This window comes from Urocitellus parryii, chromosome 2 (genome assembly GCF_045843805.1).
Source record: "Urocitellus parryii isolate mUroPar1 chromosome 2, mUroPar1.hap1, whole genome shotgun sequence".
Taxonomy (NCBI): domain Eukaryota; kingdom Metazoa; phylum Chordata; class Mammalia; order Rodentia; family Sciuridae; genus Urocitellus; species Urocitellus parryii.
This window is the reverse complement of record NC_135532.1, coordinates 30414600-30430455: the sequence shown is the minus strand read 5'-3', so window position 1 is coordinate 30430455 and position 15856 is coordinate 30414600. Positions and strand designations below refer to the sequence as shown.

Sequence of the window (15856 nt, the reverse complement as noted above, 5' to 3'; positions counted from 1 at the left end):
GGAGGGGAAGAGAGGGAACATGGGATAATTAATGATGGTGGAATGTGATGATCATTACTATCCAAAGTACATGTATGAAGACACGAATTGGTGTGAATATACTATGTATACAACCAGAGATATGAAAAATTGTGCTCTATATATGTAATAAAAATTGTAATGCATTCTGCTGTCATATATAAATAAAAAATTATCTAAAAATAATCAATTTGAAAATGTCTATATTTTAATTGGTGATATTAGACCATTTGCATTTAAAGAAATTACTGATATGATGTATCAATTTGGTAGTCAGTTTTTCAAATGAAGCTATTATTTCCATGTTTTCTTTTTTTCCATTCTAATTCTTCTGTTGAGTGAATGTAGTACTTGCATATTATTCTATTTTCTATTAATATTAATTTATTGTTTACCTACCTTCAAATATTTTAAGGGAATTATCTATAGATTATAAATATAAATATTGTAGATATCATAGGCAAATTTTAATATCAGTACACCGTTTTGTGTGATATTAGATGTTTATAACAGATTACACTTAATTCAGAAAATCATTAAAAATCAATTAAAGCAATATAAGACATAAAAACAAGTGCAAGGGGCTGGGGTTGTGGCTCAGCAGTAGAGCAGTTGACTAGCATATGTGAGGCCCTGGGTGATAGAGCGCTCACCTAGCATGTACAAGGCCCTGGTTTGATCCTCAGCACCACATGAAAATAAATAAATAAAATAAAAGGTATTGTGTCCAACTGCAACTAAAAAAATAAACATTAAAAAATAGTACAATACCATCACAATCAAAACTACAATAAATGCTGAAATTAAATATTTCAAGGAATGATAAAAATATTGATAAACTGGAAAAAATAATACAATGTCAATTCTCCTCAAATTTAATGAAAGTTTCAATATAATCCTATTTGGGGCTGGTGTTGTAGCTCGGTGGTAGGCATGCTTGCCTAGCATATGTGAAACACTCGGTTTAATTCTCAGTACCACATTTAGATAAATAAAAATAAAGGTCCATCGACAACTAAAAAAAATATAAATATTTATGTGTGTGTGTGTGTATACACACACACACACACACACCCCTAATTTAAATTTTGGCAGTCTCTTTTTAGAAACTGATAAACCAATTGTAAAATTTATGTGAAAATGCAATAACCTAGAAAAGTCAAAGTCATTTTTAAAAAGAACAGAATGAAAGGATTTAATTATATGATTTAAAGACTTACTATAAAGTTATAGTAATGAAGACAGTGCAGTACTGTCATAACTACAGTATATACGTAATGCAACCAGAACGGAGTCTAAGAAATAGACCTACACATAGATGGTCAATTGATTTTAAACCAATGTGCCAAGGAAATCCAGTGGTCCTGAAACACTGATATACATATGGATGAAAACAAATCCCAAATTTTACCTCACTATAAACAAAGAAACTAAATCAAAGTAGATCATAAAAGCAAGAACAACACAACTTATAGACGAAAACAGGAGAGTATCGATAAAACTTTGGGATATGTAAAGATTTTAGGGACTTATAAAAGGCAAAAATCATAAAAAATTTTTTGATATAATGGATTTTAGAAACTTTCTGCTAACACTAATTTTAAGGAAAGGAAAATGTAAACCATACAATGGAACAAAGGCTGATGGAATGTAGGTACCTCTTGATGGGCATCTATGAAGAACATACTAATTCTTACATAAGAAAAACTATTTGTTTTTTAAAAAATAGCAGACCCATAAACACATGGAAAAAATACACTAACTGATCATTAGGAAATTGAAAATAAAACCAAATGATAGAAATATGATTCTGCAGCCATTATAAAATTAAAATAAAAGGACCAACAACATCAAGTATTAAGTAGAATGTGGAAAACAGATCTTTTAACATATTGCTGATAGGAAACAATGATAAACTAGTTTTGCAAGAAAGCTCATCAATTTCCCATAAATTTAAGCATGTAGTTACTATTCAAGTAGCAATTTTATTCTTGGTTGTTTACCCAGCAGAAGTAAAAATATTATGTCCATGACAAGATTTGTGTACTAAAATGACCATAAAATTAATATTGTTTCAAACTAGTAAACACTTGGTGTCTATCAATAGAACAGACATATAATGAACTCAGCACTGAAAACAAAGAGAACCCTCACAAAGATATGGGTAACACAAAAAATAATGAACTAAGTAAAAGACAAAAACAAAATAATTTTAATATATGACTTCATTTACATGAATCTTGAAAATGAAATCTAAGTTGCAAAGCTTTTTTTTTTTTTTTTTTTAAGTGTCTGCCTGGGCAAGGATTAGGCTGAATTGCAAATGAGTCACAAGGGAACTTTCTGGGGTATGATAGATATGTTCTACATCTTGTGATGGGTTTTATGGGTACATAAACTGATTATAACTAATTAAAATGTATAGTGTGTTTTTTATTAAGTTTAAGCAACATAAACAAATGATCTCAATAAAATTGATCTGAAAACTAACTTGAAGAAAAAACAAACTAATACAAAACATTAAATTCCTGAGTATGTGTTAAGTGAGAAACATAAGATATTCATACAGTAAACCAAAAATCATTATTGGGATAAATTTAAAAAAACTATAAAGATATGAATCACCATTTGACCTAGCCATCCCTCTTCTTGGTCTATACACAAAAGACTTAAAAACAGCCTACTACAGGACACAGCAACATCAATGTTTATAGCAGCACAATTCGCAATAACTAAACTGTGGAGCCAACCTAGATGCCCTTCAGTGGATAAATGGATTAAAAAAATGTGGCATATACACACAACGAAATTTTACTCAGCAATAAAAGAGAACAAAATCATGGCACTTGCAGGTAAATGGGTGGGTGTTGGAGAAGATGATGTTAAGTGAAGTTAGCCAATCCCCCCAAAACAAATGCTGAATGTTTTCTCTGATACAAAGAGGCTGATTCATAGTGGGGTAAGGAGGGGGATCATGGGAGGAATAGATGAATTCTAGATAGGGCAGAGGGATGGGAGGGAAAAGACGGGGCAGGGGATTAGCAAGGATGGTGGAATGTGTGATGGACCTCATTATCCGAAATAGTGTCAACGTACTTTATATACAATCAGAAAATGAAAAATTGTGCTGTATACATGTAATAAAAACTGTAATGCATTCTGCTGTCATTTATTTTTTTAAAAACATCAATAAATAAAAGATATGAAGGAATATATGGTACTCATAATTTGGAAATCAAAATAGTGAAATGAATCTACAGATACAATATAATCCTAGTTACAAAAAAACCTAAAGATTCCTTTATTATAAAAATTGTGAAGTATCAAGAATAGCTTAGACTCTCTTGAAGATAAAGAACAAGGTAGAAGACAACTTAACCCATATTGTTCTAATTATGGCAGCATGGTAGAAGAATGAACAAATAAACAGATGGAACAGAATTGACTGTAAAACCATAATAAAGAATGTATGGACAATGATTTGTGATGGAAGTGACAGAGTGTAGGGCAAAGAAGAGTCTTTCAAATAAAACATCCCTATTACCCCTACCTTACTATAGTCATAAAGTCAATTCTAAATGGTTTATAATAAAGTAGTCAGAGATAAAGTAGGGAAAATATAAAGATGCCTTATACAATATAATTAACAACTTCTATTGATCAAAGTGGAGTACAATAAGAAATAATAATAAAAACCACAGAATGACAGAAAATATATGCATGACAAATAATCATTAAAGGGCTCCTATCCAAATTGTATAAAGAATTTTTCACAATTAATAAGAAAAAGACAATCCAATTATTACAAAGTGATAGACACTTCAACACACAATTACGAAAAAAGAAAGCCAACCGCCAATAAATGCATTTTAAAAATGCACCAATTGCATTACTAATGAGGAAAATGAAAATTAAAAATATAAGAAAATGTCACTATGTTTACACAAATGTCTAAAATAAAAAAGTGACAACTTGAAGTCCTAATAAAGATACAACGCAATTTAAATTCCCATATTCTGCTGCTGAGTTAGCAAATTTGTATAATCACTTTGGAAAATCATTTGGCATTATCCAGAATATATACAAACATTATTAATCAGCATATGGGTTGTTTTTTACCCAACCCATATGCATATTAACATGGTGTATATCCACATAATAGTGCATCCATAATAATTACAAGCTGCATTGTTTATCTATAGAGCAGGATTGTTTGTAATAGCTAAAGATTTGAAGCTCATAAATATATTATCAATAAAATGAATTAAGAAACTGCTGTACATATATGTACACACAGGAACAGAAATGGAATAAGAATGAACCAACTATTGCTGTATGCAATATGGATGAACCTCATGTACATAATACTGAAGAACAAAAAAACAAAGAGAAAAGAATAATTACAGTGTACTGATTCCATAGGATTAAAATTTTGAAAAGGACCCAGAACAGTGACTAGGAAAGGAACTAAAGGTGGAAGATACTGGAGTTCTTGTTATATGTTATTTCTCAATTCGGATGATGGTGACATGAGTGTGCTTCTTCTCACTGAGTTATTATATTCTGTGTTATACTTCTAAAGAGAACTTGAATACATACATATGTGTACATGCATGTATGAATGTATGCACAATTTAACTCTAAGAATGTTATTTAATGACAACAAATAAGATTTTTTAAAATTTGGATTACAATGATACATATTATGAACAATTTGACAGAATTATTTTTAAAATATTTATTTAAAAATCTTATCAACAAAGATACTCAGTTTTATCCTGTTACAATTTGCACATTTTTAATCTTTATTGTAAACAATAATGTGTTATCCATCAAATGATAAAATCAATAATGTTTTAAAAATCAGTTATCTGTTTATACTCTGAAATAAAAGATTTTTTAAAACTAACCAAAAATATCAAAATGATATAATTATGAAATATAAAAATGCATAATTAACCTTAACTCCCAAGAAATCTTACACATATATGTATTTATTCCCTATCATTCACATTTTTTTTTTTTAAGGGAGAGAGAAATAGGTGAAAACCAAATATACACACCTCATGTTTTCAGCTGAATCTTCTGGCATTGGAGCAACAGTTTGCACAGCTGGGAGGTTTTTGCTGGTAGCACCATTCACAAAACTAGAAGAGGAGGAAGAGGAGGAGGACCCTGAATCCACGGCACCTGTTCCCAAAATAATAATTTTTAGTCTTAAATAAAAATTTATTTAATAAAATAATTTGATAATATTATTACAATTGATTTTCAAATAATTATTCATGTAAATTCAAAACAGAATTTCACAAATGAAAACCATTTGACCATTAGTGTACTAATAAATTGATTATGGTTTTAAATAACAGCTATTGCATTAAATAAAATCCAGTAGATTCACTTATGGTAAGCTAAAAAAAACTACATATTACAAATGGGGTATAAATAAAAGACAACAACAAATGAAAAAGATTCTAGATAAATGAGGCTGATAAAACAATGCAAATTTAAATGTGAAATTCTATCTATTTTTATTGCTATGTTAAAATATTTTTAGTTTTTACCATCTAAGACATAAATTACAAATTTGTGGCTCTGCAGAATCAAATGCTCACTTTGATAAATGCTTGCAGAAGAAGGTCTATATTTTGTACCTGATTTTGGAACAATGAGTTCTTCTCAAATATGAAGATACCATTTTAGAAGAGACTTTTCCATAATACCACATGTGAGTAATAGCAGTGGAGTTTAGGGACATCTAGTGTCCCTAAATATTATCATGTCTTATAATAATTCCCACAAAACTGAGTCATTTATTGGGATTTCTACTATAATATTTATAAAGCTCCTAAATGTGGATATGTAAATTGGTCAATGTGCCTAGTTTAGATGTTAGCTCACAGTTCATATATAATAATAATTCTAAGGAAGAAGTTTATTGCTTAATTTTATTCTTCATTTTGACCTTATATACTTTATAATATCACTTTCTGCTATCATTATTTTCTAAATCTATTATTCTTGAAATATACACTAAAAGAAAAGATTTCATGACTTTTGATTAGATAAAATAAGAAAGAGGTGATTTAATTTTCATTTACCAAAGTCTTAAGTAAGGACTTTATTCAATGAAAGTACTGCATGTAGATTATTTATCTACTACATTGGCATATTTTTAAAATAACACTTTCATAGCATATATTTTAGTAAAACCAAGTTTTATTCCTATTTGTACAAAACCAAACAAGTATAAAGAATAAGACTGTAACACTGAAAAGACTTTAATGTCTTCAGACAAGCCAGATATAATTATTTATAATATAGATAAGCCAAAGAGATTATATTCTTTAACAGAATGCCATTTATGTTTAGTTGCTAATATATAAATGATATATGTCTAATATAGTACATGTTCTACTTACTACAACCCCATAAGTGTGTTGTTCATGATATGTCAGACTCAGGTGATATGATAAACAAGATAGATACAGAAAGCACAAAGAAGAGCTATGAAATTAATAAAAATGGGAAGAATCTAAGTAATGATAATAAATGGAAAAGTTCAAGGCTATACAGTTTGGAGAAGAGAAGACTACTATAGTCAGGGAAGAAAAGTCAGGGATCATCTTGCGTTGTTTAAATACCTAAAATGGAATCACAAAGATTTGGGTAAGGATTTATTTAACTAATAATAAACAGGAACATTTCTGGAAATTTACAAAAAAAGAGATATTTTTAGGCAGGCTTTTAAAATTTATAAAGATTTGGAAGTTTTAGTACCTACAATCACTAGGAAACTATTGGACAATGGATACAATTGTAATCTAAGTATAAAAATTATTTCAGAGTCAATCAAGGTTTCTTATTCACATGCACTTTTCACATGTTGAGGCTCTTGCATATCATCAAGGTTCTTAGGAGAGCTCTGTCTTTCCTTAGGAGATTTAGCAAAGTATGTATTAGGATTCAATAAGTAAATGTCACCAAATCCATGTTTTTATACTAATATTTTGATCATACTTTTATATTCTTGATATAATTTATTAATTTTTACATATTAAACTTCAGTTTTTAATGATCTTTTGCTTTTGCTCCCCAAATACCTTTTTAGCAATCTGATTTCACTCTGAAAGTAAAGAGCATCATGTTTTGAGGAAACTCAAAACAAAACCCAATACTGTCTCCTAAAATGACCACTAAAAATTGCATCCCAGAATCAGAGACAAGTTCTGAAAAGTTGCAACACAACATATAACCTTCTTAAGATTAAGGCAATCTTAAATGCTCAGGGTATCTTTTCATTTTAAGGTCCAATAAGAAAAAAATGAAGATATAGAAAACAGAAAGAAAATGATGAGGTATCACAAAAATATATAAGGACAATACCTGTTGTATTAATCATACTTTTTGGTGTAGCTCCAGTAGCGGCAAATATGTTAGAGGTACTGCCTGTTGGCAGCCCACTTCCTGCAGTGGTGGCTCCCACAGTAGTTACAGCTAAACTACCTGGAGGTGGCTTCTTTACAGGTACCACAACACTCCTGCAAAGAAAGAAATGATAAGAAATAACAAATATGAGGCTTAAGATGAATTAAAATCCTGCTATGTATGGCAGATACATAATGTTGAGTTTCACCTCTTTGCCTCCTTCCCAAGTTTTCTCCCTTCCTTTCTCTGTATATCAACCACCACATACATTTTTGTCTCTTTCTCTTTTTTCTCATCTCTTTTTTCTTTCTCTTTTTTCTTTTTTTTTTTTTTTTTTTTTGGTATGGGGTATTGAACTCAAGGGCACTCAACCACTGAGCCACATTCCCAGCCCTATTTACTATTTTATTTAGAGACAGGGTCTCACTGAGTTGCTTAGTGCCTTGCTTTCACTGAGCCTGGTTTTAAACTTGCGATGTCCCTGCCTCAGCCTCCCAAGCCCCTGGGATTAACTGATATGTGCCACTGTGTCTGGCTCTCCATCTTCTTCTAATTTACAATTTTTTAAACTAGTGAAACCAACTTCATTATTGAAAAGTATTTGGGCATAAAGGAAATAATGTAAAATATATTGACTAGTAAAATTCATTTGACAAACATTAATGTAGAATCTGGACTTAATGAACCTTTCTTAAAATGACAAGTGTCTGTAATCATGAGTCAGAGAATATTGGGAAATATTTGTTCCAGTAGGCAAATTTTACATATGCATAGAGAATTTTTGACAAAATATACATAGAATATTAATTTTATCCACATCATATTCTAATAATATTCATAAATGCAAGAGCAAGGAAACATTTGACAGTCAACTTTAAAATTTTCTTCATAATAAAACTAAAAATTATTTGAAAATTAAGACGTAACATCTAAGGCAATAATGAGGTTATATTTTATTTTTCTGAACATAATTGAGTTATTTTTCCTATTCAGAATATTATAATGAAAGAGAATTGAAATGATACAACAGATATTTGGGTAAAGATGTATTTAGTCTTTGAGCCTTGATTTTTTGAATATTGAAGTTTGATATTTTGCTTTTTTTAGCATTTTAAGTGAATTTCATTTAAAAATTTCTGAACTTTATGTTGATTAAATGATAAATGTGGATAAATAAATTTAAAGCTATGAACAACAAAATTTTTCAAATATAAATATCTGTATTTCCTTGCAGTGAAGTTTCACCATTCTGAAGTTCTACAGCACATAAACTTCATTTCACAAATATTGTCCAAGCATTATTAAATAATCATTGAATTTACCTAGAAATTAGATGAGATATTTTAAGCTCAAATATAATACTTGAGACAGATGACTTACACAAAAATACCCAACCTGAAGTATGATTTTTTAAAAAAAAATATTTATTTTTTAGTTATAGGTGGATACAATATCTTTATTTTATTTTATGAGGTGCTAAGTATCGAACTCAGTGCCTAACTCATGTTAGGCAAGCACTCAACCTCTGAGCCACAACCTCAGCCCTGAATTATTATTTTTAATTGCATCTATATTTTATTATTTTTTATGAAAAAGTTTCATTTAAAGGAAACTATATCATTGGCCTACTCTCAAATAATAATAGAATTATTTATTTGGTACCAGGGATTGAACCCAGGGGTGCTTAAATACTGAGCCAAATTCCTAGCAATTTTTTATTTTTTATTTTGAGACAGGGTCTTGCTAAGTTACTTAGGGCTCACTAAGCTGCTGCTGGTTTTGTACTTGTGATCCTCCTGCCTAGCCTGCAAAGCTGCTGGGATTACAGGCATGTGCCACCAGGCCTGGCTAAATTTCTTAGACTTCCTTAATACAAAAGGAATTATTCAAAGAAACAATTTTGTTAAAATTTCTTCAATGACTATTTTCATACTAAAAATATAAATTTGTCATAATTATTATTCATAATTTTATGAGTATTTTAAATATGGTCTTATAATCTTAAATAATTTTACTCATGGTCTTATAATCTTAAATAATTTTACTCATGCCAAAATTTTTTCTCCATCAACTCCTTCAGAATACTTTCTTCTTTTCTCCTTATGGATGATGAGATGAAATTATTTAGACTCAATCCTGAACCCTCACAAACATATATTATGTTTTCAATTCCCACATTGGTCAGTTATTACTTATGCCTTCATTTGTTTCACTGAGAGGCAGTGTGACCTTGTGGAAGCCAATAGAAGATATGAAATTAGAAGGCCAAGGTTTGAAAAATGAATGACTCTCAAGCTGTGTATGTTTAATTTCAGTTTCTCACTGTAAAACTGGCAAAACCAAGGCATTTTACTTTATACATAAATGGGAATATTAAATGAGATTGTATCCAAAGGTACTTTGTAAATTAAGTTCCTAATAAATGTTAATAATGTCTAAAACGAAATAATTATCTGTCTATAGGATCCAGGGTATCTAGTTACAATGATCTATATTAAGGATCAGTAGAAAAGGAAAAACATATGCTAGCAGTTTTGGTTTATCATCAAAATTCTCTCAAAGCTTCTAAGTAATGTGAGATGCACTATCTTACTGGCCATCTAGTAACAAAAACAAAATCATTGGTTCTTAATTTGAAAAGAATTAATTAGTAAAATAACCATTTCTCTGCTCAAAATTTCTTATGAATAAAGAAATATACATTATTAATGGTGCTATAAATTTGTAGATAATAGAAAAACTATTATTGAAGATTCCTAAATAACAGATCATTATTAATCAATAGTATCTTATTCAGTATACAAGTTATGAGAAAGAAGTAACATTAAGAAAAATAAGTCACATAATGAGAGAAAAGTGTGACTCTCCAAATTCTGTAATGGTAGCTTATCAATGAAATGAAAAAACACCAAATACCTGACTCCAACAAAAAGTATCCGAATTGGGGGCTGGGGATGTGGCTCAAGCGGTAGCGTGCTCGCCTGGCATGCATGGGGCGCTGGGTTCGATCCTCAGCACCACATAAAAATAAAATAAAGATGTTGTGTCCACCAAAAACTAAAAAATAACTATTAAAAAAATTCTCTTTTTTTTAAAGAAAAAGTATCTGAATTATACAGCCAAAGACTCTAGACATTTCTCTTAATAGCAAGCTTATTAGGGTTTGGCAGTATACACACACACACACACACACACACACACATGAATAGTAACTCAAAACCCAACCTTTAGTGACCTATAGACCCGAGTTAGAATTCTACCTCTAACAAGGCCTCACTGTGTTGTGTTAGGCACATAAATCTCTCTAAGGTCCATTTTCTTCCCTGTTCAAATGGTTTGTACTGTATAAATTCTACTTTTATAATGCTAAAAGGAGATATGCATATAAAGAACTTAGCCCACCACTCAGAATATTATACATGGTCATTATTCTTATTATTACTATGGCCCCCAAAGTATCGATATAGTCTGAGTCTACATAAGCACAGTACTCAAATGGAAAAGAAACAATAATCATAGAATACATGGCTGTGATCACATATTACAAACAAAATCCTATGAGAAGTTTTAGGTGTCATGTTTTTTAGAATAATGAAAAACAGCCATGAGACCATAAGGGAACAGTTACAATGACAGTATATAAGGAAAATACGTCATGTGAGGGAAGCTGAAAAGACTAGAAAATTACAGTAAAAATGAGAAAAATTTTAGCAACTTTCAAAAATTTGAAAGTATGTGGATAAGAAACCAAGGTGAAACTTCCATATACCTCAAAATGACAAATAAGGATGAACAGGAGGAAAAAGTCTCTCATAACATTTATGGACTCCAATTTCCAAAAACTCATTGTTCAGATGGCTAGCATGACCACCTGAGAAAAGTCTGGCTGAGAGAAATGAGAAAGTGGATCTGATTGGTTTTTCAGATTTTTTTCCTGAATTTATAATTTTATGAATTTGTCAGGATAAATTCCCCTTTGACTGATATGGCCAAATGTTTATCTATAATTAGAGGATTACACATTCTTGTTCTTGGTGTCATTTTTTTACCAACATTACCCATTACCATTCCCTAACACCTCAAAATATCCTCTGTCCTTAGCAATCTATTTTATACTTTGAAAGTTAACAGTATTAATGTGTTGATACAAATTATTCATCTTTCAGATTAGTATTCAGTATTTACAATTACTTATATAATAAAAATAAAGATTTTCAACTCAGAAAATCTCAGTTATTCAATATTTCCCCCTGATTAATTATTCCACCTACACAAAGATAGTCTTATTGAAGAGTCTAAATACTCATTGCAGGTACTCATTTAGGACACATAAATGCACTCATACATATACAAATTTGGAAGGCACTTACTTTTTCTATGGTGAACATGTAACTTTAATATGAATTTCAAATAATGCGGCCACTGAAAAGGTAAGAACCACTGAACTAAACTATTTAAATATTCTGCTTTTCTTATAGATGTGCTCTTCATACTGATGGATATCTATAAATCCTCTATACTACAAACAACCACAACTGAATTTTTTTGATATCAAGAATATTTTTTCTATCCCTTCCCACATAATTTCAAACCTCTATTCTACACCTTTAAAACTGCAAACTACAAAACAGTAAGTAATTATTTGATTCTATAGATAATCTCTACATACCATAAGGTTGTAAAGGTTATCATCAAAATAGTGCAAGTCAGGAAATATATCAATGTAATTCACTTCTATAAAATTTTTCACAGAATGATAATGTTTTTAATACATTGAATAATACATCATGCATATCATTCTTCCATCACTGAATTTATTCCATTTCCAACTAGGTATTTGAGGTATGATCTTCTTCTTTAATTCACTGACTCATTTAATAAATCTTTGTGTGAGTGTGATATATGAGGGCCTGTTCTAAGTTCTGGAGGCACAATCAAGTATAGAACAACATTCCTGCCCTCACGGAATCACATTCCAATAGGAAGAGCCAGAAAATAGAAATATATAAAAGAGTAAACACAATATATCAGTTGGTAAATGCTCAAACAAAAGAAAAGTATGGACAGGGATAAGGAATATTATTCAAAGGGTAGTTCAGAGAAGACTGAGGAAAAAAGTGGTATCAGAGAAGACTAAAGGGGTGAAGAAACAAGCCATGATGATATCTAGAGAAGGATGTTCCATACAGAGGGAACAGCAAAATGGCTTGTGTTACTAGAAAACTGAGCAACACAGAGAGTATAAACGATAAGTAAGAAGGGCTCAAATCACAGGACACTGAAGTACACTGTATTACTCAGCATGGAATCAGAAGCTATTAAGTACTTACAAATGAAGAGGGATCTGACCATGGCTTATAAAAGTCTCATTCTGGCTTCTATGAGGATAGACTTTAAGCAGGAACGAGGGTGGAACTGAGGGGCCTGTTAGCAGAATACTATAATAATATAAGAAAGGTGAATACTATAATAATTTGCCATTTTTTCTCTCTGTTCCTAATTCATTGCAAAGACTACCACGTATTATACAAAAAAAAAAATTAAGACATCTTGGCTTTAAAAAAATAATAATAATTTAAGGAAGAGAAGTCTGTGGGATCAGAATGACAAATGGAAACTGGTGAAAAGTGCATCAAATTTTGGCTATATTGGGGCTGGGGATGTGGCTCAAGCGATAGCGCGCTCGCCTGGCATGCGTGCGGCCCGGGTTCGATCCTCAGCACCACATACAAACAAAGATGTTGTGTCCGCCAATAACTAAAAAATAAAGAAATATTTAAAAAAAAATTTTTGGCTATATTAAGCCAACACAACAGGATTTGCAGGACAGGATGTGCATATGAAATAAGTCCAAGACAATGCAAAAAACAAAAAAAAAATCTTTTTATTAAGGACCTAGAAGGGTTAAAGTGTTAATTGCCATTAAGATAGAAAAGACTATGGTTGGAGCACAATACTTATTAAGTTATTAATCTTCAAATAATGATTATGAATAAGAGATAGACAAGTCTCTAGTTTAGAAGTTTAGAATGAGATATAATTATGGAAACAATCAGCATGTAGAATACTATTTAATGCTGGGAAGCAGATAAGATTGCCTAAGAAATATACAAAAGTGGACTAAAGAGTCTTGGATGAGGAGGGGTCCATTAAAAACTTCTGTAAATTTTGTAAAAGCATGAATACTACTTTATCTGTGTCTTCATAGTTTGTCGTAAGTATAAAACGAAATACAGAAGAAAGGGCTTCTAAACTAGGGACTCATTAAGGAAAATTAACTTCATATAATAATCCCTGTCTTATTTCTGTACTATACCTCTTTTCTGTAAAACTTATTCAGAACCAACAGATTAAGTGATACAATTATACTAACAAGTTTAGGAAATTCAAAGAAAAATAAGATATGGCCACACCTGGGCAATACCAGAATGGAATATACGAACAAAGCAAATGTGTACTATATTTTAAAAATTGCCAGATTCAAGTTATGCCCATAATTTTCAGGAACAGAGGATGTGTATTATCAAGGAACAATGACCTGAATCAAAAAAAAAAGATTGCTAGGAATTGCCAAGTGAAGAAAAATGTGTAAAAAAGTCTCATGGTAAATCTTAGGCAAAGAGATTCAAAACAACATAACAGGTTGAAGGAGCTACACATAAATCCTTATGACTAGGGGAAGGTGGAGACTTTCTGTTCCAAACTACTATGTTCTTCCTCTATTATGTAAATAATAAAACATTATTTCAAAATCTTTATTGGTATTATATCTAAGAAAATGTCAGCATAGACAAAGAAGATCAATTTGGGATGAATGTAGGACACCTGGAGATAGACAAGAGTTTCAAGACAGAAGGAATCCACCTGAGAGGTGCTCAACACCTAAGGTGAAGTGAAAGCTTTTGGAATGGAGATATAATACCTTTTTCTGAGATTATAGTCTTTTAATCAAACTAAAAAATAATCGTTATTAAAAAAACTATAAGGCTATTTCATTTATTGTAGGATTTTATAATGTAGGTAATTTGGGGGTCTGATGCTTTTATTGCTCTGATGTTTTCATCTAGTATGCTTATCTACTTTCCAAAATATTTTAGAATACCAACAGGAAAAGGATATTTAAGAAATAATTGAGTATTTTATTAAAGCACCTACTTAAAAAGAGATTTTTATACAGCTCATTGAACTGTTTTATGTTAATGCCAGGAAAGACAAAGACAACATTGGGGAAATCAGGATACAGCCATGCTCAGACAAAATTGCATCTCCTGGCAACCGGCCTTCCAATACACACCCAGGACACTCAATAAAATAAAAACAGAGATTAATTACAGTAAATAGAAATTGAAAATTTGAATTGTAAAATTTGACAGATTTATAACCAATTTGACTTACATTAACTACTTCATCTTTTAAGTAATATAATCAAATACTTTTTTCAAAAAATAGAAAACGATATGAACAGAAAGTAAAGTCCTCAGAATTACACTTACAAAATTCGAAGGTTAAATAAATCAATGTAATAAGAGCTTTTCAACTCTACTACACATTTCTTTATTATTTTCCCTGAATTTTCATTCGTTGTCCTAAAATCAATGTTAAAAATCAATGCAACCATAAAGAAAATATCTACCCTACTCATATTTTTAGGAGAACTCTGTAATTTGCTATGTAAATAATAAAATGACATTATTAAGCTTTCCTAGTAGAAACAAAACTTTTGAATTTTTTCTTTGCCACACAGTAAAAGAAATTTGGAAATACTGTTCAAAACTGCATTTCTCTATATATATTATTCTTCCTCACTACAGAAGAATACTAGAGGATCTCTAGCATTTTACATTTCATATATACTTGTTACACTTCATAAATATATACACTTACTGTCATCAAAGGCATATAACACAAATGATTAGAGAAAATAAAAGGAATCATTACTTCCTACATATGTAAATGAGAACATTTACATAATCTTTCACATGTAATTGGATGAAATGTCTAATCCTAAAAGAAAAAAGTTTATTAAGTATAAATGTTTCAAAATTTGATGTTGCAATTTGCTTACTAAAAAAAAAAAAATTCAAAACACTGAAATTCATTAATGTTTCATCCTGAATGAGGAGAAGCACCCATGTAGAATGTAAGTTAACAGAATTCAAATTACATCAGTTTGTTTAAGAACTTATTTCCAAACTTACAGTCCATAATAAGTACAATACATACATTTTTATCATCTGCTATACAACTAATAAATAATTGGTCAACAAAAGTAAAACCACAGATGATTCCTACTGGGATAACATATTATTAGGAAACATGACTTAGTCACAAAAAATCAACCAACTGAATGTATATCTATTTTTAAGCTAAGGATAAAAATGAAAAATGCGTCACTGGTAGGGTAAGACCC

General features: G+C 30.4%; 1 protein-coding gene across 1 annotated transcript in view; it reads right to left on the bottom strand.

Moving 5' to 3' along the window:
• The window catches only part of Nbea (neurobeachin), a 620123-nt gene that overhangs the window by 367092 nt on the left and 237175 nt on the right, over nucleotides 1-15856 (bottom strand). Inside the window, exons 31-32 of the mRNA XM_077795156.1 lie at nucleotides 7405-7559; nucleotides 5082-5208 (exon numbers count right to left, since the gene is read on the bottom strand). Coding sequence (XP_077651282.1) covers nucleotides 5082-5208; nucleotides 7405-7559 — 282 coding nt within the window. The remainder of the gene's footprint in view (nucleotides 1-5081; nucleotides 5209-7404; nucleotides 7560-15856) is intronic.